At 50.2% G+C, this 21,634-nt stretch overlaps 1 protein-coding gene across 2 annotated transcripts in view; it reads right to left on the reverse strand.

The window, feature by feature from the left end:
• Nucleotides 1–9,595: 9,595 nt before the first annotated feature.
• The window catches only part of NGF (nerve growth factor), a 49,292-nt gene continuing 37,253 nt past the window's right edge, over nt 9,596–21,634 (reverse strand). Inside the window, exons 2-3 of one of the 2 annotated variants that reach the window (XM_028154129.2) lie at nt 16,888–17,011; nt 9,596–10,400 (exon numbers count right to left, since the gene is read on the reverse strand). In XM_028154129.2, coding sequence (XP_028009930.1) covers nt 9,663–10,388 — 726 coding nt within the window. In that variant the 5' untranslated portion in view covers nt 10,389–10,400; nt 16,888–17,011 and the 3' untranslated portion in view covers nt 9,596–9,662. The remainder of the gene's footprint in view (nt 10,401–16,887; nt 17,012–21,634) is intronic. The other variant, XM_054711750.1, reaches the window with a different exon arrangement.

Here is a 21,634-nt window from a genome sequence, read left to right on the forward strand (position 1 = left end):
CTTTCTTGTCTCTCTCTCTCTCTTTTAAAGATATTTTTATTGATTTCAGAGAGGAAAGGAGAGGGAAAGAGAGATAGAAACATCAATTGATTGGCTTCCTCCTACATGCCTTACCCTGGGGATGGAGCCCACAACCCTGGCATATGCCCTGACTGGGAATCGAACCATGACATCCTGGTTCATAGGTCGATGCTCAACCACTGAGTCACGCCAGCTGGGCCACTTTCTTGTCTCTTTTCTGCCTCTCCCCATTCGGGTAAAGAGCTGGTATGCAGGTTCCATTTTCTTCCCTCATAATCTCAAGTCTCTGATCCTTCTTGGTCACCCTAATGGATTGAAGCCCTAGAATTTACTTCTATATGAGTGAAAGGTAATATTGACAACTAACACTATGCTGAGCACTTACAGAGGTCATAGTGAATGCAAAATATAGGATAGATATAATTCTCATTCCATTTTACTGAGGCAAAGTTTATATAACTTGCTCAGAGTCACATACCTTCGTTTTATAGATTGAACGGTGTGTCCCTAAAATTCATGTGTAGAAGCCCTAACTCTCAATGTGACTGTATTTGTAAATGGGGTCTCCAAGGAAGCAATTAAAGTTAAATAAGATCATACGGATGGGGCTCTGATCCAATAGGGTTAGTGTCTTTATAAGAGCTCTCCCTCCCTACTTCTCCCCTCAGGAAGAGAGCCCTCACCAAAAACCAAATTGGCCAGAAGACTTCCCAGCCTTAAAAACCGTGAGAAAATAAATTTATGTTGTTTAAGCCACTCATTCAATGACTGATACAGGCTGTAAATGAGAGAGCCAGAATTTGAACACAGAAATTCTACTTCCATAGCTTACTCCCTTAGCCACCTGCTAACGTATAAATTCATAAACAAAACAAACCTGGTGGATTTGAAGTTTGGCTGCACGTGGATTAATGGAGTAAGGTTTCTCCCTCACCCCAGTGAATAAGGGGACACACGTGTAGGGCACAGATACAGGTGTAGCTCGTGTGGCGTGTTGGGGACAGTGGGGCTCAATGGGTTCTTTGGACTTGTCACTCCTTGCTACCTGAACTGTGCACAGTTCAACAGTACTCAGATCCACCCATAGTCCAGATGGTCTGCACGTGTCACCGGGCTAAGCCTTCTCCGTTCAGTGGCACAGTCAGGATTCTGATTTAAATATTGCTTTCTTTTCTGACACTCCCCCTATTTCACTGGGATCTGGTTATCCCATTCTAATTGTGTCTTTATTGCTTTACATAGGACAAAGCTTTTTATAATGAGTAAGAAAATTGAAAAGCTTTTTGCTTTTAAGAACTTCTATGACTCACCAAATATGCACAAACCACAACCCAATAAAGCCATAATTAAAGTCTATATAGACTAAATCCCTCACTGAGTAGAGTTTTGCATTCTCTTACCACAGGGCATCCAAACCCTTTGATGTATGTTGGGCCCTCTTGCTCATAGACCTCTGTCCTATCATCACTTTCCGCACCGTGAATCTTATGCCACTGTACTTTCTCAGTGAGGATGAAATCTTGTTTGACAGGAGGTACAGAGGGAGGCTTCCTGGAACATGAAGGGAGAATCCAGGAAAATGACCAAGTGAAAGTTAAGTCCAAAACAACAGCGGTAACAAACAGACAGCTTTCTCAGCTAGAACTCTTGCTTGTGCTGAATCCAGAGGCTATTGGCATAAGACAGCAAGACTGATTTAGAGGGAATTTTGCCCACAATTTGGTCTTTTGGCTCTCATTCTGTGTAGGATCATGTTGTAAAAAAAAAAAAAATCAAACAGTCTCTGAAACAAAATATTTTTCAGAGATAAGTTTATATTTACCACCTGAGGCTTCAAGTCTGTGGCATTGGATACCTAGATGTAAACCAAATAGATTCTGAATAGATGATTTCTGGTATGCACATATAACATTTACTTTTGTTTTATTGCTTCTAGCATCTATTAATTCAGAGAAAACTAGCCATCTGTTCTGATAAATTTTAGGTGGCTTGAATTCTTTGCTATGTTTTTCCAGCAAAGCTTCTTTTGGGGCATTTGAAAGCCTCCTCCCCCCCCCTTTTTTTTTTTGGCATGTCCATATTTTACTTAAAATAGTGATATTTTTACTTAAGGGATAAAAGAGAGATTGTAACTACATCAGCATCCATTATAGATCCAGAAAGGAGCCAACTAAAGAGAAAAGGAATAGAACTGGTTGTTATTTTTAAATGACATTCTTCAAATATGACAAACTGTAAATAAACTGTATATTGCCCTTTAAGGGTGAGAGCCAGAGGTGGAAACTCCACATATGGCCATCAAGGGAACAGTTTGGGGTTTTCAACTGCTTCAATGACTCCTGACATGATTTGGCTTTGGAATTCATCTACTTAAAGCTGAAGGAAGACAAACCCTGAGACCGATGCTACTACTTGTTTTACACACTTAACTGTGACATTTTTACAGCTATTGCCAATAGTTATATCAAGTGTCATGTAAACTGTCCTGGGTGCAGTAAAAACAGCCCCTCTGAGAAGTTTTAGGACAGTCCTGAATGTCTGACGCTGATGAGGATGACTTTTCATCCCTCTGTTATCAAGATGAACAAACTGAGTGTCAGAGAAGATAGAAAGCCTGCTCAGAAATATTTTGACACGAAAGATGGCACAGGCCTCGGTCGTGGTGCTTTGCTTGTCACCGACCCTTCTACGAGTAGGACCAAGCCTGGTGCCAAGTGGCAGATGCCTTTCCCTTGTTCTGCTTTGCTGCCGGAGGCCTGACTCTGACCTTGGCTCTGCCCCTGGCTTCCCTTTGGGATGAGTTTCTACATCCCCAAGACTTGGTTGTAGCCCTCATCACATTCTTCCCATATTTATGTAAATCAGGGCTTCCCCTTCCTGACTTCTTCCCATCAAGGGAGGACAACAAAGCTTACCATGTGGGACGCTGGCCCGTGAGCGTGAGGCAGAGGTTGAATTCCCAGTGGCTGGACGTAGAGCCAGGACTGTTGTACCCAAGGCTAACTGGGACTTTGAGAACAGGACAGATGAGTCTGGTGGATAGGGGACAAGATGGGCCTCCTGTCCTCCAACATCCAAATTGGAGGTGAGAACTGAGGTCTAGACATGGGATGACCATGTGTGGTCTATGACCCTGCTTCTCAAGGGTGTGGTCCCCAGCACAGCATTGTGGGCCTCGCCAGGATGCTTGTTAGGAGTGCAGGATCTCAGTTTCCCACTTGCCCTCTACTGAATCAGGGCCCCAAATGATTCAGGTGAACATTAAAGATGGAGAAGCTCTTCTCTGGAAAACCTAGGGCAGGATCAGGGTCAGGGGCATGGGGCCAAGAGTTTGAAACTGAGTAAGGGACGAAATGGAAGTGAAAGCAGGTCAGGAACAAGCAGGTAGAGACCAAGGTGAGGGGACAGCATGGTTGCTGCCAACACCAGGGTGTGTGAGAGCCTGCCTCCCTGTGCCGTGGGTGTGTGGTATGTAGATACATCCAGCCTGGAAGCTGAAAGACTGAAATCCTCTATTCAGCCTCCAATTCGGATGTTGGAGGACAGGAGGCCCATCTTGTCCCCTATCCACTCAGGACCTTGGGTGGCGTTTGCACATCATAGATATGTATCTGGTGTCTGATAAACTGAATAGGTCCCCTCAGCCCCTCCTGTGTGTCACACCGCTTGGGGTGATTGTAGTGGAGAGTCACCACTGATTCTGGCTTCCCCCAGGAGTCTCCTGGTAAGATAAAGACATTTTGCTATTTTCTTTCCCAGAAGCCACCTTGCTGGATCAGAGAAGATCCAGCCCTCTATTCAATGAAAGTCCAGGCAGTGCCCCGGAAGACCAGGCCCCCACCTGGGTGTTGAGCTATCAACATGCCATTTCTGCATAAAAGAAAAATGGACTTGCTGATGCTTGCTATTATTGCTGAAAAGTCGGTGCCTAGATGCCAAGTTCAGAGCCTTGCTGTGGGGAATTGTTATTGCCAGCCTCTGCAGAAGGTCGGGAGTGAGCTCGGCTTGCATCAGCCTCCTCCTGGCAAGAGTTAACGCTAAGGTACAGCTGAAAAAATGTGAAGGCAGGAGAGCCAGCTCGAGGGATTGCTTTTGCAATCAGAAGACGGCCCAAGTCGGAGTTCCAGAGTCCTTTGAAGGGGTGCCAGCTCGGACACATGTTTCCAATTATCATATGCAATCTCGAGACAGTGTGCAAGTTGTACTTTCATTATGTCAAAGTGAAAGGAATGGTGAGGGCGAGATAAAGGGGGAGAGGCCCGCTGAGCTGGAGACTGCACTTAGCCGTGGCACCAAATGTTAGCCGAGGTGTCTAGCTGGCCTCACACTCAAGTCCATCCCCAGATCCGGGGCACATGAGGGCCTTCCCTTTTCCTACTTATTTTTTGGGGGATCAAGGAGATCCGTCCCAGCTGATCAGGACAGATGGAGGAAGCCCCATCTTCAGGAAGCTATTTGACAGGCTCTTCGGCATTTGGTCTGAATACAAAGATACCCTGTGTCCACCTGCAGGATTTCACATGGTTATTCTGAGTTTCCCCGAGGTCTGTATGTGCAGGAGAAGGTAGTCCCTTTGCCAGTTTGTGGTTCACAATGAGGTGAGAGGATAGAGGCTGCTCTCTCTCTCCCAGCCAGACCGGGGAAACCTCTGGTTTGGGTTTTACCTTGTTTGTAAATCTGGAAGAAGTCCCAGCACAAACAATAATTTCACTCAACCTTTCCCCCCAAACACGGATCAGAAGTTGTTTCCTTTGAGCAGTCTTCCTGGTTTTTCTCTTCCCATCTGATTGCCTCTCATTGCTGTAGCCATCGCTCAGAATATTCATCTGCATAATTTGTGCATTGCTCTGTGTTTTGAGGTCGGTGTGTGGGTGCATGTGAGTGTGGAATGTACACTTTCAGGCTGCTTCTCAATGCTCAGCGGCTCTGTGAGTGTATATGTATATTGTGTGTGTATGTGGGCATAGATGTATGTGCATATGACTGTGTATATTTGCATGTTTTATATACAATAATTTACTATATGCCAAGCACTGGACTAAGTGCATTACAAGTTGACAGAGTAGGGCCTATTATTATCACCCACGTTTTCCATGTAAGAAAACTGGAGTACAGAGAGATCGGTCATTTGTCCACTGTCACTCAGACAAGGTAGTGGTAAGGCTAGGGTCTGCCTGTGGCCGTCTGATCGTGTTCTTCACCATGACACCAGCCTCTGAAAAGTGCTGGGATGGGTCCCACGCAGCGGCCTCAGGAAGGACCTTACCTTCAACTCAGACCACTCACCCACTTATTGCTGACACAGGGTAGGCACAGACAGGCTGGGATGGTGGTTGGGGGGAAAAAGATGGGAACTAATTCTGTCTTACCCGCCCCAAGAGACTGGTTGAGTGCCCGTGACCTGCAAGATTGGGTCCAGGGGCTGCAGGCCTGGGTTTAAGGGATTCTCCTCAGGCTGCTGCTGTGGGAGGGCCCGCCCCACCTAATGTTGGCCCTGGGCCCCCGAGCCATCTCCACACACCCAGGTGAACTTTGAGAAGGTCAGAGCTCTTCCTTTGCCGACCCAGAGTAATTGGAGCAAAACAGAGCCCACGTGCTGGACACATGGAAACTCTCAGCGCCAATGGTTTATAAACTTGCCAAGGGCCGAGAGAGGAAACACATCCCAGAGAACCGTGGAGAGGCTCGCTGGCAGTGATGCGTGAACACAGAAAGGCAGCCGCTGGCATCTCCGTGAGGTGCTCCTAGTATTAGAACGCGGAGGCTTGCTCCGGCTCATCCACGTTAACTGCTTCCTGCGGGGCCGGCACACAGCACACGCTCAGTAAATGCTAACAGTCCTATTAGCTTGCTCGTCACTGAGTGAACCCGTGATGCATTTGCAGGACTCTCTGCTCACGAACCCTCTTGCCTTGTTGAAAGGTGTTCCACCCTGTTCCAACATCCTCTCAGGGTTTCTCAGCCAACTCTACTTAGTTCTCAAAACGAAAATGTATTACATCTTCTTAAATGCCAGGCACTTGTGTATGTTTATATTCTATAATTTATATCATTTCATTGTCTCCCAGCCCTCTGTCCTCATTACACAGATGAAGAAATTGGAGCTCCGAGAAGTGAAGCAACTTGCCTGAGGTCACACAGCCTCAGTGGAAGGATCTTGCTTGTCTGGCTCCAGAGCCCATGCTCGTAGTCAGTTCTCTAGAATCTAGGTGGTCTTCCTGAGCCCAGATTCAAGCAGAATCTGAAGCAGAATAGTTGCTGGTCTTCCTCTTGCCCTTGTGAGCCTGGCTATGCCAGGTCCATATTTTTTAATGCCCATGACCAGAGGGTTTCCCGTACCCAGTCTCTACATCTGCCAGCAAACAAATGCCTAGTGACACCTCATAGTTGTTACTCTCCTACAATCACTGCAGGGATTGTAAGTTTAGAACAAATCACTTTGCCCCGCCACTTGCATGGGACCTGACTGTTTGCTTTCAAATGCATGGCTTTGCTTTAACTCTGAGCTATAGAAACGCTTATTTTCATTCCACAAGTGCAGGATCTGAGGTCAGAGAGGAGCAGAGTCTTGCTGAGCGTTCGCAGGCGGGCATGGGGAGCTGGGCCTGGATCCTGGCTCTGCTGACACCAAGCCCACGTTTGTTCCTGCACACCGACGGCTTCCTCAGCACCAGGGCCCCAGCTCCGCACTGTCCCATTCAGGCCGTGGAGCAAAGACTCTGAGCTCACTGCTGAGTTGGGGCCCCGTGTTCCCGAGAGCCCACACTCCCATAGTTCTGGGGCCCCTGCCCAATGGTCGGTCCCTTTTCTCCAAGGAGCAGGGACCATGTGGCCCAGGAGGGGCAGCCCCTCTGTCCTCTGCACTCCAGGTGGGGGGCAGCCCCTGCTCCCATGAGGCAGATGATGCTGAGACGGTGGTGAGATAGACGGGCAGTCCTTGGTTTCATGGGGGTGAAAGTAGTCCTTGGTTTGGTTGTGTTGAAGACCTGTCTCCCGCTGCAGGATGTCTGTGAGGGGGAAGCAGGTCTCGGGGAGGCTGGGCCTGAGGTGGGAGGGGGTCAGAGGACTGACTTGGAACATGAACTAGGGTCAGGCTTTGTCTCCCAGAGTCGCTAGGAGAGCTGGGCTGTGTCAGGCCGAGGCGGCAGGGACTTTGGTTGCTGGAGGGATGCTTCTGGAGAGGGAGCTGCTGAGGGGAAGGCATCTGCTCTGACCTCGGGGCTTTCCGTGATTTGGGCACGAAAACCTCAGTGAGGCGAGTGAAGGAAACGTTTATAAGACCCGCCTGCCACTGCTGCTCTTGCGCAGAACATAGTGGGTGGTTTTGAGCTGCTTTTCAATGTGTTCAAGTGTCTGGGGCCTGGCAACCCAGGACGGCCTCTTGGGGGCAGTCTGGGTGGGTCTGGAAGCCAGAGCTCCCCGCTGTGTGGGGGGGCAGAATCCAAGTTGCAGAAACCACCAGGCTCAGGGTTGTTTTTGGACCAGTCGGTTCAGGCAAACTGATAATCCCATGCGGTGTGTAAACACATTGGCTCCAGCCTCGGCCTACAGCAAATGCTGCCTTTGGGGAGGGCCGTGGTTAGTGGGGTCCGGGGCCCTCCGTTACCCAGCCCTCGGGTTCCATCCTTCCTTGGAGGCTGTCTTCCCTCCAGGTCCTGGGGACCCATGTCCTGTAGTGTGGAGTGGCTCTCCAGACTCCACGCTGGTAGAGACAAAGCCAGCTTCCCAATGCCCCGCCCCCCTCCTCTCTCACCACCTCCAGGGCCCAGGAGGCCTGCCCAGCCCTAGGAGAAAGGGCCCCGGAACTCTTTGTTAAGAGTATGGCTGAGGCCCTGGCACTGGTGCCCAGTGAAAAGCCACAGACACAGGTCAGTGCAAGGCCTCTCCCCCTGCAGGCTTTATCTGACCAGAATGTTCTGGTCGGTGTTTCTTTAACATCAATCTTTATCCCAGTTGCAGTAGCGTTGATAGGAAAAGTAGGCTACATTTCATCATGCTTTCGCCCTAATCAAATTCCTCTCGTGCCAAAGCTCTCAACGTTTCTAATGCGCCCTATTTGGGTTGGGGTGAGGGTGGGATGGGCCACCAAGAGTTACAGAGGAACAAGCATGATTATTTGCTTTTTATATCAGAGGGACAATTTGGGCCAGCTCTCATAAAAACTAGGGTCAGGGAAGGGGTGGGAAACAAAATTTCCATTTCAGGGTAAGTGCTCTCTCTTGAGAGGGGGCAGTTGTACTTTCAGAGAAAATACAAAACAAACAAACAAAGAAGTCACAGGGCAAAGTGGCAGCTTGAGGCTGGTTGGAGTCCTGTTCTGGGCTGTAACCTGGAGTCTCTCTGTCACCTCCATGTCTCTGTCACCTCCATGTCTCTGTCACCTCCATCTCTGTCACCTCTATCTCTCTCTAAGGCAAGATGCTCTTGATGTTGTCAGCATTGATTAGCACCTGTCCCCCCAAAAAAGAAGACACCCCCCCCGGGCGCTGGGTTTCTTAGAGGCAGGGGAGGCTGGTAAAGGTGAGATGCCACCTTCCCCCTCCTCCTGCTCCGTGTCCCCCTTCTCACACCCTCCTGCTCTCCTCTCCCCTGTCAGCTCCCCAGTTGGGGAGCAGCGGGAAGGCACTGTTCTGCTGGCGTCGCCCCCCTTACCTGGTGCATTTGTGTCGGTTTTCGCTCCATTTACTTGTGTCTTTTCTACCCCCACCCTCTCTCGGAGATCCCATGACCCTGCCCACCTCCGGACACTTGTGAAAATCACCCAATGAGGACGAAAACATTTTCAAGTTTTTTTCAGGGCAGGTCTATGACTCCCCTGAGTAGAGGCTGACATCGGAAGGGGCTGTGAGGCCCTTGGTGGGTAGCAAGAGTGTCAGAGACCCTATTACTTCCTCGGGTAACCAAGTCTTTCTGTGGGAAGCGGCTGGAGAAGCTGAGGACCAGCCGTTAGTACGAAGGCAATCTGGACATGAAATCAGATCCACTGCGACAGGCCTCATGTGGTTATTTCGTTGCAACTCTGCTGGAGAGCGCCCCAGCTTTTGCAGATCTTCCCCTAGCAGCCAGCCAGCCTCTGGGGTCCTTGGTGCAAGTCTCCTCCTGCCTACAAAGCTAGTGGGTCCCCCCAGGATGGAGCCTTCTGATGAGGCCCCACAGACGCCCCGAGTGGAGCAATCAAGGCACATGCATCCAGGCCGGGGGGCAGGTAATCCAAGGATTAGGTAGCTTTGGCTCTGGAATGCAGAACAAAGTTGCAATCCAGCAGGCTTCCCTCCCTAATCGCTCCCAGTGTGGGCTAATATCTGAAACCAGTTAGCCTGCCCTGATGCGGTAGTGCCGGCTGGGTTGGGCTGAGGGCTCCAGGCAGGCCTTTCAGGGGATCCAGGGGCTGCTGCGGGCAACCCTCCCTTCCCCCCACACCCCCCGGCCGGCCCCAGACTTGCAGATGGTCACCCTGGGGGAAATGACCGGAGTGGCAGCACACAGGATGCTTCCAAAAATTTAATAAATAATGATATTTCTTTAAAACTGTATAAACTATAAATTACCATGCAGTCCTTATAATTTAAAATAATTTACAGGTTGAGGTAGGGAGGGGCCCAGGAGAGAGTGGAGGGAGCTGGGGCGGGGCTGGTGTGCGGTCAGGCCCTCCTCCCGGCCTTCCTGCTGAGCACACACACGCAGGCCGTGTCTATCCGGATGAACCGCCAGGCCGCCTGCTTGTCGTCCATGGTCAGAGCCTTGACGAAGGTGTGCGTCGTGGTGCAATACGAGTTCCAGTGCTTGGCGTCAATGCCCCGGCACCCGCTGTCCACGGGGTTGGGGTCCCGGCACTTGGTCTCGAAAAAGTACTGTTTGAACACACTGTTGTTGATGTTCACCTCTCCCAACACCATCACCTCCTTGCCCTTGATGTCCGTGGCCGTGGTCTTGTCCCCCACCCACACGCTGATGCTGTCGCACACCGAGAACTCCCCCCGGTGGAAGATGGGGTGGGACGCGGAGCGCTTGCTCCTGTGAGTCCTGTTGAAGGAGGTGGCACCGCCAGCCTCCAAGTCCAGCTGCTGGGTGTCCGTGGCGACGGGCGGGGGCTGCGTGCTGAACAGCACGCGGGGTGAACGCAGCCGCCGCTTCTTGAAAAGCTTGGGGTCCACAGTGATGTTGCAGGTCTGCCCTGACACCCTGGCGGCTATCGCCCGGGCCGGGGCGCTGCGGGCTCTGCGGAGGGCTGTGTCGAGGGAATGCTGCAGGTTCGTCCAGTGGGCTTGGGGGACGGGGTGCCCTGCTGGGACATCGCTCTCTGCCTGTGGTTCTGCCTGGATGCCGATCAGAAGAGCTGTGATCAGAGTGTAGAACAACATGGACATCACGCTATGCACCTGAAACGAGGCAGAAACGAGGGTCATCCACGGCGGACTCGGTTGCACAAAGGCAGCGTCTGGGTCGCGCAGAATCGGCCTCCCCAGAGGATCACAAGGAGGCTTCACCCGGGAGGCCCTGGGCAAGGGGACCCTGGAGATGACCTTCAGCCGGGACACTTTCGAGAGTGAAAGGGAGTGCCAGCAGCAATGACACTGGGACCACAGGCATAAATAGGCCTGGCTCACACACCCGGATATGAGGTCATCCTCTCGGGGGTGGGCTTTTCCAGGAAGGGGCAGAGGCCCTGAAATTCTGCCCTGTGGCCTGGTGTGAACGTGGAAGCATCACTCACAGAATCCCTGGAGCTCTCTGCCTGCCAGCTGGAGGCAGCCGTGAGCGGGCGCGTGTGCGCACGCGTGTGCACCGGGAGGCAGCGGGTGAGTTGGCCTCCTCTCCCCTGCCCAACAGTGAGTCCTGCCCAACAGCTTGGCTCCCCGGGACGGCAGTGGGCAGGGCTGCCTGGGACATGTCCGGAAGCCTTAGCAAGAACACACACCCTCCTCAGAGCCACCGCGCTGTATCAGCTCTGAGATCCTGTGACTCTGAACACTTACTATGAATCCATGAAGCATCGTGTTTGCCAAAAGCTGTGTGGCTCTGAGACCATCTCAGTCAGCCGGCCCGTCTGGTCAGCCCTCGCCTATGACGTGATACTGATAACATTTCCTTTCTGTGTGTTGTGAAACTTTTCAAATATGTTCACTTCTAATTTCTCATTAGTCTGTGAGTTAGGTTAGGACTTATCCTCTTTCTCCCATATACGAGGAAAGTGATCCACAGAAAATCAACCAAGAGGCTGAAAGTCACTAACACACACTGGAACAGAAATAGAATCCAAACCTCGTCCTTGACTGAGTGAGTCCACCCTTCCATGCTTTCCTTCCTCCCTCACTTTCTCTTTCATTCTTCCACATGTCCTTGCTTTCTATTATTTGTTCTTAATGAGAATAGATCAAGTGGCATAATCTAGTGCTCCCCAAGAGGCAGTGCAAGCCCTGAGCATGAGCCAGTTGGGCTCCGAGCTGCATATGGTTGCCCAACAGTAACCAGCCCGCCCCCATGCCCGGGTCAGTTAGCTGTGGCACTAGCTCTCTTCTTGAGCTGGTGAGCCTCTGTTCACACGCGCAGATTCACATCAATTGTCAGCTCCTGTGAAGCTTCCCCAGGTCTTCTTAGTAGGGTAAGAGCATCCCCTGTAGAGGGTGTTCAAATTTCTAAGTCTATGCCTCCCCCCATCTCTCCTCCCCATGCCCATGGGTCCTTCTGCTCCCTGCCTGCTTGTCCAGCCTGGCACAGATACCACCTTCGTCTTGAGACATTCTCAGGTCACCCCAATCAAAAGTGATCTCTTTCCATTATCAACTTGAGGTGTGTGTGTGTGTGTGTGTGTGTGTGTGTGTGTGTGTGTGTGTGTGTATGTGTTCATGTGTACTCTCCTACTTAAATCAATGTAGTGGAAAGAACTCTGCATTGGACCTGGGGTTAGAATCCTTGTTTGGATTTGAGTTTGGCTACGTGTTAGTGAAAGGAAGTCACTAATCTTTCTGAGCCTTAGTTTCCTTATTGATACAAGTGGGCAATAAACACCATTTCACAGGGTTGTTGACAGGATTAATTGGGCGCTCATAAAATCCGAGTTAACGCTGAGTCCCTGTCATATCCTGTGGTCAAAGACTTCATCTTTCTGAATGACATAGCTGCTTCTTCACTCCCGAGCTCACTCCATCTACATCTTGTCATGGCACCTTGTTTTCCCGCCATCAGGCTTCTTTTTGAGCCTGTCCCCCTACTGGCTGTGCCACAGCTGTGTCACGGCAGCTAGTCACTCCATCGCGGGGTGTGCGCCTCCCTTGTCGCCTGCCTGTGCATAACCCTACCACCCTCCTAGTGCTGCAGATAACCGTTTACACGCCTGTCTCCCCAAGGGCACGTTAGAAGCTGTGCCATTTGCATTTAAATATTCTGGGGCCATGGGCACTGCCTGGCAGGTAGTAGGTCCTCAGCAACTATCAGGAGAAGGGACGGAAGAGTGAACGGAGATGGCCAGGGCAGCTCCCCATCTGCCTTCGGTGCACCACGGTGCATGTTGGGATTTTGTGCATGTGGCCAAACCCAGCATTCCTAATGCTGTAAGCGATGCATTCCGCTCGGTACCGTGCTTTCCTGCAGCTGGAAATAGACAGCTCTTTGATCAGATACCAAGAACAAGACCGTCACATTCTTTTCCCTTTGGTCACTTTGAAAACACTTGTGTTTGCTCCAGTTCTCCAGCCGGCCGTGCAGGGGGTTGGGGCACGTCTGGGCTTCTGACCACGCCTGGTTCAGTGGCCAGTGGCCAGCGGCTGTTAGAGAGCTCATCACTCAGGTGGCAGCGAAGTTTTACTTTTGCCCCTTTTCATGCTTCATTCTTCTCTGCTTCTTAGTACTCGTATCTCATTAGGTAGATGGAGGGAGAAGAACTGAAACATATTCATCCCTCTCTATCCAAATTAGAACTTGGATAAGGAAATGAAAGAAAGCACTCAACTGTAGGGTTTTGATGGGAATGAGGGCCATATTGCTCCCTGTTTCCCATTTCCAAGGGTTCCCATCTCACTCCAGTCTCCCCGTTGGTGCTCTCACCCTCTTCTAAGGAGTCACCTGAAATTGCTGTGTGGTCCATGCCTGGAGACTGACACCTTAAAGCGAGGCATCTGAAACAGTCCCTTGTGGGACCATCACCTCCTCCTCTTTTCTCAACGACAGCAGCCCAGTGGGGGCCCTTTGCTGATTACGCAGCCGTTCCACAGCTACTGTCTCCTGACACCTCTCCCCATCCTTCTCTGCGTGTTTCTCCGCATGTCGCTCTCTCCGTGCCTGGGCCACCGTTCCTTCCCTCTCCAGCCCCAGACCTGGGCTCACTACTGGACTCTACTCTTTCCTCGTGCCCTCCCTCCAGCCCTTTAGGTTCTGGTTCAGTAGCATCTCTTGAAACTGTAATATCTCCCCTCTAGACCTGGACCCTCCTCTCCCTTCTCCCAGTGCCTGCTATCCCTGGCCGCCCCATTCACCCTCTTAAAGTGCTGCTCCGATCACAGCCCGCTCAGAGCACCCAGCGGTGAGTCAGTTGTCTCATGAGCCAGTGGGACTGCTCAGCCGCACGTCAGGCCCTGCCTGCCTTCACTGCCTCACACATTTGGCATCCCGGGTAAACAGAACTCCTCCCGGAGCGTCTGCTCTGTGCTTCCCCGCCACTGGCCTTGTTCAGCCTCTTCTGTCCCAGGCATACTCCCCGCTGCCCCTCTCTGTGTCTTTTCTGCTCCCGTCTCGGCTGGCTGGACTCCTTCCTGTTGTCTTTTAACACCCAACGAAGATGCCACCTCTACTGGGGTGCTCTTCCTGTTTCCAAAGAGACAAACTCCCTCCCTTCTCCATTTCTAAAACCATTTTCTCCAGGCTCTTATCACAGTTGTGTTCTTATCATTCCTTCTAGAAGGCAAACTCCCGGGAGGCAGAACATCCTGTTCATCTTTGTTGTGACAGGTGACCTCGCACCCGCAGCTAGCTCCGCTTCTAAGAATCTGAGTGTGGCCGGGTCTCCTCCCTTCAGTGCTCCTTCGCTTCTCCCTCTGAGTGGTAACGTTTAAGGTAGCTTCCAACTGTGACCTTTGAGTTTAAGCAAACATAGTCACACTTTGGAGACGTGGTGGGTTTAGTCTCAGACAACCACCATCAAGCGAATATTCTGGTCCAGCAAATAACACAAATTTTTTGGGTTTCCCAGTGCATATAAAAATTATGTTTACACTATGCCACAGTCCACGAAGTGTGCAATAGCATTGTGTCTAAAAATACCTTGTATAACACCTTCCTTAAAAACGACTTCATTGCTATAAAAGGCTAACCATCATCGGAGCCTTCATTCAGCGAGTGGTAATATTTTGCTGGTGGAGGGTCTTGCCTCGATGCTGATGAAAACGAAATATCTGTGAAGCGCGCTAAATCGAAGCGTGATCCAGCGAGGTCTGCCTGCCCAAAGCTGCCGGCTCTGCTGAGCGGCCTTGGCAAAGCTCTCACAGGCTGATGCTACGTCTCAGTCCACCGTCAGCGCATAGCAGTGGGCCTGGTGGCGTGCACTCACGGCGGGGATTTACGTCTTGGACAGATAGTTTCATAAAGATTTGCAAATGCTCTCATTTGCGTTTCAGAGGAAAAGGTGTTGTTTTTTTTAAAAATATTTATTTGATTTACAATAATGTGCCCCTATAATCTTTTTAAATTAAAAAAAGTCTTCCTTTTAAAAAAAATCATCAATAGCTAAAAAAGAGAAAGAAAGAAAGAAACCGGTGTGTTTTCTATTCTAGTGATTTAATGCACAACGCACAGTTTATAAAAGGACATTCTCTCCTTAGCTGAAGTGAGCCCGGCAGGATTTTCATCTTATTATTTTTAATAACAACCTTTGAAATGATGACAATTCTCACGGGGCTCCGCTAAGTGAGCTGAATGATCGATTGGTGGTGAAGGTAGGCTGAATGTGTGAATGCTCCGTGATTGTCCTGCTCCCCCCAGAATGGAGGATAAAACACTAAGAGTGGGGGGACCCACCAGTGCCTTTTGTCCAGCTACTAACAGGCTGCCCAACTCTTTTGTCCCTTCCTGGACCAGGGGTACCTCACACACGGCAATAAGAGGAGACATTGCCGGCACCAGGCGAATGAGCTTTGCATAGATTTTGGCCTCATCTGAATAGGGGATGAAACTGCTGGACAGAGCTAAGCAACTGGCCCAAGTAGGAGGGCCGATGGCCCCCAGAGGCTTGGCAACCTGCCTTCGGAGGTGCGTTGCGGAGGGGAGTAAGATCCTTCCTGCCTCCAGGGGCTAGTGCCAAGAGCTCTTAGTGATGCTCGGGCCAGAGATTGCATCAGTGAGCCAAGGTCACTGCGTGTTAGTGAGAGGAAATTCTTGTGGCTGAGGAAATCCAGCCTCCTTCTCCTCCTCCTCCATCTCACTCGCCACATTATGACAGTGGGTCAAGGGTCATGTCTTGTTTTACACTCAGTCTCCGCTGTAAATGTAAACGGCTGCTGTCTTCAGTTGTAGACTCAGACACTCTCAGTGGTCGGGGCCTGTGTGGAGGGTGAGGGATTCTGTGGCTCCTCAGCTCCCCGGGGAGGTAGCCCCGAGGCTGCCGCAGAGAGAGGCACAAATGCCCTTTGCTAGCATTTCCCAGGGGCTCTGGAAGGGACATCAGGGGTCTCAAGTCCACAGGTGCAGTGCATGGGAATTACCCGGAGAATTTGTTAAACCACAGACTGTTGGGCCCCTCCCCCGGTTTCTGATTCGGTAGGCCTGGGGTGGGGCCTGAAAATCTGCATTTCTCACAAGTTCCCAGGTGATACTGACGCTGCTGGCCTGGGGACCACATTTTGAGAACCACTCATCCAGTTCCATCATTGAACTTTACAGATCGGGGAAATGGGCCTTGAAGGCTAAGTGACCTGGGGTTACGCAGCGAGTGAGCGGCAGACTCCACAGGTGCGCCCTTGACGTTGCTCAGCACTTTCCAGGGGACAGAGACCTGAAGCCCCACACACGTCGTAATTGCTGGAGTCCTGGGCTGGGTTTACTCAAACCCCCCGACATCAAAGTGAAAATTCCTTTCAACAGACCGTAAGTCTTACCCTCCTTAGGCCACAAATCCAGATACCGGAAACATTCGGATATTTAGTTATTTTAAAATCTAGTTTATCAGGTTTCTGGGCCTCCTGTAAACTTGATCCGAAAGTGCTTAACATGCCCATGGTGGAAATAAGCAGCCAGAACACGCTGGCACGTGTGGGCACCTGTGGATTTATTGGGCACTGCAGGACAGAATGGAAACAGAATCTACTGATCCTTGTTCTTAGAGACACGTCTTAAAATGAATGAGTTGAGATCCTATTATCATCTCTTGGGCTTAACTGTCTCGTTAACCATCACAACAAGCTGGGGAGGTAGGCCGTATTATTCCCATTTTGTAGAGGAGGAAGCAGACACGGTAAGAGTAACTGGACCATGGGCACACACCTGGAGGGAAAGGAACTCAGAGCCGGGCCTCTGCCTCCAGATCTGGGCTCTCCCCTCGCTCCTTCCCATGGCCAAGGGCATGGGAGGGATCAAGGACCTCGCATCCCACCAAGGCTGCCTGCACAGAGAGACCAGGAGCTGCGTGGAAGGTCTGTCTATGTGAGGCCCTGTGTCCCGTCACTTTAGTGGTGGGCGCTCAGACTCCCAGCATGTCCCTGGAAGCCCTGAGAGCACCGGGACTTCCTCTCCCACATGGGCCAGGAGAGTCACATGTGTTGGAAACCCATGATCAGCAGTGGGACCCAATGCCCCTTCCTCAGCCTGGGGCTCATTTCCAGCCCTCCTGGCAGCTCCAGAGCCAGGAACCATGGTGAGACGGACACCCCCGGTGCTCACCGCAGTGTGGCCAGGACGGAAAGCTGCTTCCTTGGAAAAGCCGTTATTGGGCCCGGACGCTGAGCTGAGCTTGGGTCCAGCATGCCATCCAGCCACCTGGACTGCACGACCACGGGCCAGGACTCTGTGGGAGGAAAGAGCTGGCATTAGATGGGCCCTTCGCCACATTCTCAGGCAGATGGAGAGCTGTGCCCCAGGCAGGAAGGGAGGGATGTGCCAACAGGACGAACCCCATTTCCCTGAGTTCTGGGATTGTATCAGCATCAGAGCTCAGGAAGGAGCTGGAGCCCAGCTTCCCAAACTGCTTGGGGCTGACCTTGCACAGACCTACGGTGGCATCTGCCTTTTCCTCTTGTGCCAATGCTTTTGGTTTCTGCTGGGACACAGTCTGGCTGATCTTATGCCTAGCATAGGTGCTTCCAATCCCACGCCAGAGTCCTGCTCCAGCATACCCCTAATCCAGCATCAAATGGATGTTATTCTGTACAACACACATGTAGATGCAGTAGACCCAACTCTGGACCAGCCTAAGATAACACACAGAAGGAAAAGTCCTGGCACTTGAGAGTAAATTGGTGCTTTGATGAAAATCCAGGCAACCTGACCACTTGACAGATAACAGAGAGCTCTACAGGGCTGGGATGGGAATCTCAAGAACCATTGCACAAGCCAAATTCCAGGAATCAGAAGCTATGGAGAGCATTCAAAGAGAAAAAAAATGCTTCCCAGTTTTAGGTTGTGGTTCCTGGAAGCAATGGAAGGTTTCTATTTTCTCACTTGTGTAAACTTCATACATATATATATATGTGTGTGTGTGTGTGTGTGTGTGTGTGTGTGTGTGTATATATATATATTTCATTTATTCAGTAATATTTCCTGAGCACCTACTATGTGCCAAGCACTATTTTAGCTGCTGGGGACACAGCAGTGAATAAGACAACAAGGTCTCTGCTCTCATGGAGCTTATAGTCTTGTGTAAATAAATAAGGTTATCTTCAGATTCTTCTTATGCCATGAAGGAAATACGTGCGGTGTGATGACAGTGGGCAAGTGCAAGGGAGTGGCGAGGGGCTACTATAGACAGGATGCTCAGTGAAGGGTTCTCTGAGGAAGTGGCCTTCACATTGAGATCTGAAGGATGAGAAGGAATGAGGGAGAGAGCATTTCAAGCAGAAGGAATAGCAAGTGCCAAGGCCCTGAGGTAGAAACAAGTCAAAGTTGCTGAGTGAGTACGGAAGAGTCCTAGGAAATGAGTTGGGATGAGGCAGAAGGAGCCAGGTCTGCAGGGACATAGCTGGGAACTATGGTTTTATCCTAAGGGAAATGGAAAGGGAGTGAAAGGATTTAAGCAGGAGAGTTACATGACACTCTTTAAATGAATGAATGAATGAATGAATGAATGAATGACTAAACTATTGTGTCTGCTACAGAATTTGTAGGGTGTGGCAACTCTAATAAAAGAAAAAAAAACTATAGAATGACATTGTTACCCTTCCTGTCTATATTCTTTCCAACCCCCCAAACTCCTTTCCCCATCAAGTCTTTTTTTACTATAGATCCCCACCAGTTACCTTCCTTCAACCCCCCTCTCATTTTGTGCTGCAGAAGCAAATACCAATGAAAACATTGTGGCCCCACATCCCTCACATAGAGGAGCCGAGGACAGAGAGGTAGAAGGGCCCCCGAGTGGTTCTCCTGCTGCTAGAATCATGAGCTGGGGTGCTTCCATTCCTCTTCCTTACCCACTTTGCTCAAAGTATCCTTTTTGCTTTGGAAGTACCAGGAAAACCTTCCTACTCAATCGGGGTTCAGGCCTAGAGAAGCACACTTACTCAAAGACTCTCAAAAAAGGTTATATTCTACAGCAAAGAACATTTCCACTCTCTCTGGGCTGGATTTAGCACAGGACAGGGAGGATGTCACGTGCCCCAGGCTAAGAGGTTGGCTCCATGGGGTCTGGTTCCATCACTTGTGGGAAAGAGGATCTGATCTAGTCCACAAACTCTTTTTTTTCTTTTTAAGAAAATCTTTATTGTTGAAAATATTACATATATCAGGGTATCAGAAACTCTTCTTTTTGGTCCAGTTTGCTCGCCTTCTAGGGTAGGTCACTCAGTATCTTTAAGGACCTTCCTCCGACATAGGACGAGGAACTGCCACGGGTGATAGCAAAGGTCCCCTCCCGCTCTGATCGTCTGTGACTCTATGAGTGTTAATGTTTTCCAGCCCACGTCCCTACTGGGTATGTGACAAACGCTTTCCCCCATTCAAACACTGGAATTCCTTTATCCCATTAATTAAACATTAAACCTGCAAGTGTCATGCCAGCTACTGTGTTAGGTGCTAGGGACACAAATAATACAATATAACATTTAACCTCCAAGAGCAAATAATCTAGAGGTGAGGAAAGGCCAGCACAGGAACTTGTCACATACTTAGCACAACGCGATAAGTATGATGGGTAGTGGACGTGATATGGAAGGAGGACTTAGTCTTACCTGGCCAGACTCGCCAGAGACATACGTTCCTAGAGGAAGTAACATCTGAGCAGGGTTCTGAAGGACGAATAGGAGCTCATTAGGGAAGATGGGGAGGAAAGGCATCACAGAGCCCCAGAATTCAAGAACTGGCAAGAGGTCCAATGTGACTCAGTAGGGGGTTGCGGGGGAGGTGAGAGGAGTATGTGATGGGCCTTAAACAGAAGTAGGTGCCTATGAGCTTGTAGAGTTCACTGCTGTGGCCCGCCCGCTGACTGCAATTTCACAAAAAGCCTCCACTTTTTATCTAGGGAACAACCAGGGACGTAAGAGTGACCAGAAATATTCTGGATATTCCACTATATGCCAGGATGGCCTCCAATGGGGCCACAGTGTCTTCATTGATATTTGCTTCTGGATATTCCACTATATGCCAGATGATTAGAAGAAGAGCGAAGTTCAAACTAAATAAAAAACACTACAACCTCTAAGCAGACCTGCCTTTCTGGGGGCTGTAGACCAACCACAAAAGGTTCCCTGCCCCTATTTCAGCATTCTCTGGGCCACGCTGCCTTGGTGCATGCCTGAGTGTTGTATCTGAGACCCTGTCTAGCATCTCCCATGCCTTTGGCCTTCTCTTGTTCGGTACAGGCATAGGTGGCTCGCCCCTGGAGAGAGAAGTCCACTGTCCAGAATCCTGAACCACTACGTGATGCTCACAGACATGACTGCCATTGTTTTCAGCCTCCTGCTAGTAAAGGGTGGGGCTCTAAAATTAAATCTGATTTAAATATTACCGGTTTCTAATGCAAAAATATTAGGAACAAACAACCCAAAGGCATATCTATTTTTAAAGCCCTGTCTGTTCTCGTGAGGTAATCACTTCATCAGATGGCTCTCACACTTTTATACGTGCATGAAAATAAATCCCAGCTCCTCTCGGGACCATGCTCTATTCCTTCCTGTCGGGCACAAAGGGATACTGGTGAAGTCAGCTGTGCCGATCCTAGACCCGGACAGCCCTCTCCCATCCTGGGCCTCATGCTTTACAGCAGTGATTCTCAAAGTGTGTACGTAGGAGTATTGGCAATATCTAGGAACTTGCTAGAAATGCAAATTCTTAGGCAATAAACTCCCAATCCCCGAGTGTAAGCCTGTTAGTATGGTCCTCTCTGTTGATGCGTACCCCGCATCCCCTTCACTTTTTTAAGGCCTCAGCGATATTTTGGTCAATGGTAGCCAAGAAGCTTAGATTAATGGCAAGTTGTTCAAAATCCACTCAATACGTAGTTTAAGGAAACTGACCCCCTGCTGGTAGTTTATCAGGAGGGAAGGGCATGGGCTCAGCTACGGCAGCCTAACTTCCATCAGCACCCTCCAGAGCCCTCCATGCTCGCACTCTGTGCAAGGTTCTACCTCCCTCTTGGCTCCCAGTTTCTGCTGCCTTCCCTCACCCCAAACCCTCTATAGCAGTGGCTCTCAACCCTGCCACACACTGGAATCATCGGGGGCGGGGGCGGGGGGAGTTTTAGGAGCTCCTGACACCTGTGCCGCCTCCAGAGATTCTGATTTAACTGGTCTAGAGGGCTACCTGGGTCTCAGTTATTTATAAAGCTCCCAAGGCAACCCCAAGGAAAAGCCAGGGCTGAGAACCACTACTGTTCAGGGTGAATGGGACGCTTGACATTGACTTTGAGGAGCTAGTAATTAAGAGAAATTATCAAGAAATTAACATGGCTCAGCAAATGTAAAGTGCAGGTGTGGTCACATTATTGGCAACAAGGTGTGAGAATACAGCTGGCAGACTCTGGGGGGATGCTGTCTCTATCTCCCCTGCCGCCCCGCTCCCCTCCCTCCCCGCCCTCGTTGTCTAGATGTAATTGACATTTGTGAATTGGAAGGTTTTCTTTTTACTCCTTGCATGCCATTTAACATGTTGTTTGATGTTGGAGCTATGGTTAGCTTATTATTAAGTCCAAGGATTATCGGCTGACATTTTTAATACCAAAGATTTGGGGTTGCTTGACCAAAAAGATCTCTTGGATGACTCTTCAGAAGTAATGGCCAGTTCCGAGAGCAGCTTACACCACATGGAAGATGCTAGAGCGCTGGTGTGAAGTGCAGGCTCCTTTCTCCGGCTTCCACCTGCTGGTGGTCTGTGAGCTTGGAAAACTCACTAAAAACGTTGCGCTTAAGAACACATTGTGGAGGGCGTCATAATTGTTTGTGCTGTTGCTGTGGTTTTCATTGCTGTAACCGTTCCCTTTAAT

The sequence above is a fragment of the Eptesicus fuscus genome, chromosome 22 (assembly GCF_027574615.1).
Source record: "Eptesicus fuscus isolate TK198812 chromosome 22, DD_ASM_mEF_20220401, whole genome shotgun sequence".
Lineage (NCBI taxonomy): Eukaryota > Metazoa > Chordata > Mammalia > Chiroptera > Vespertilionidae > Eptesicus > Eptesicus fuscus.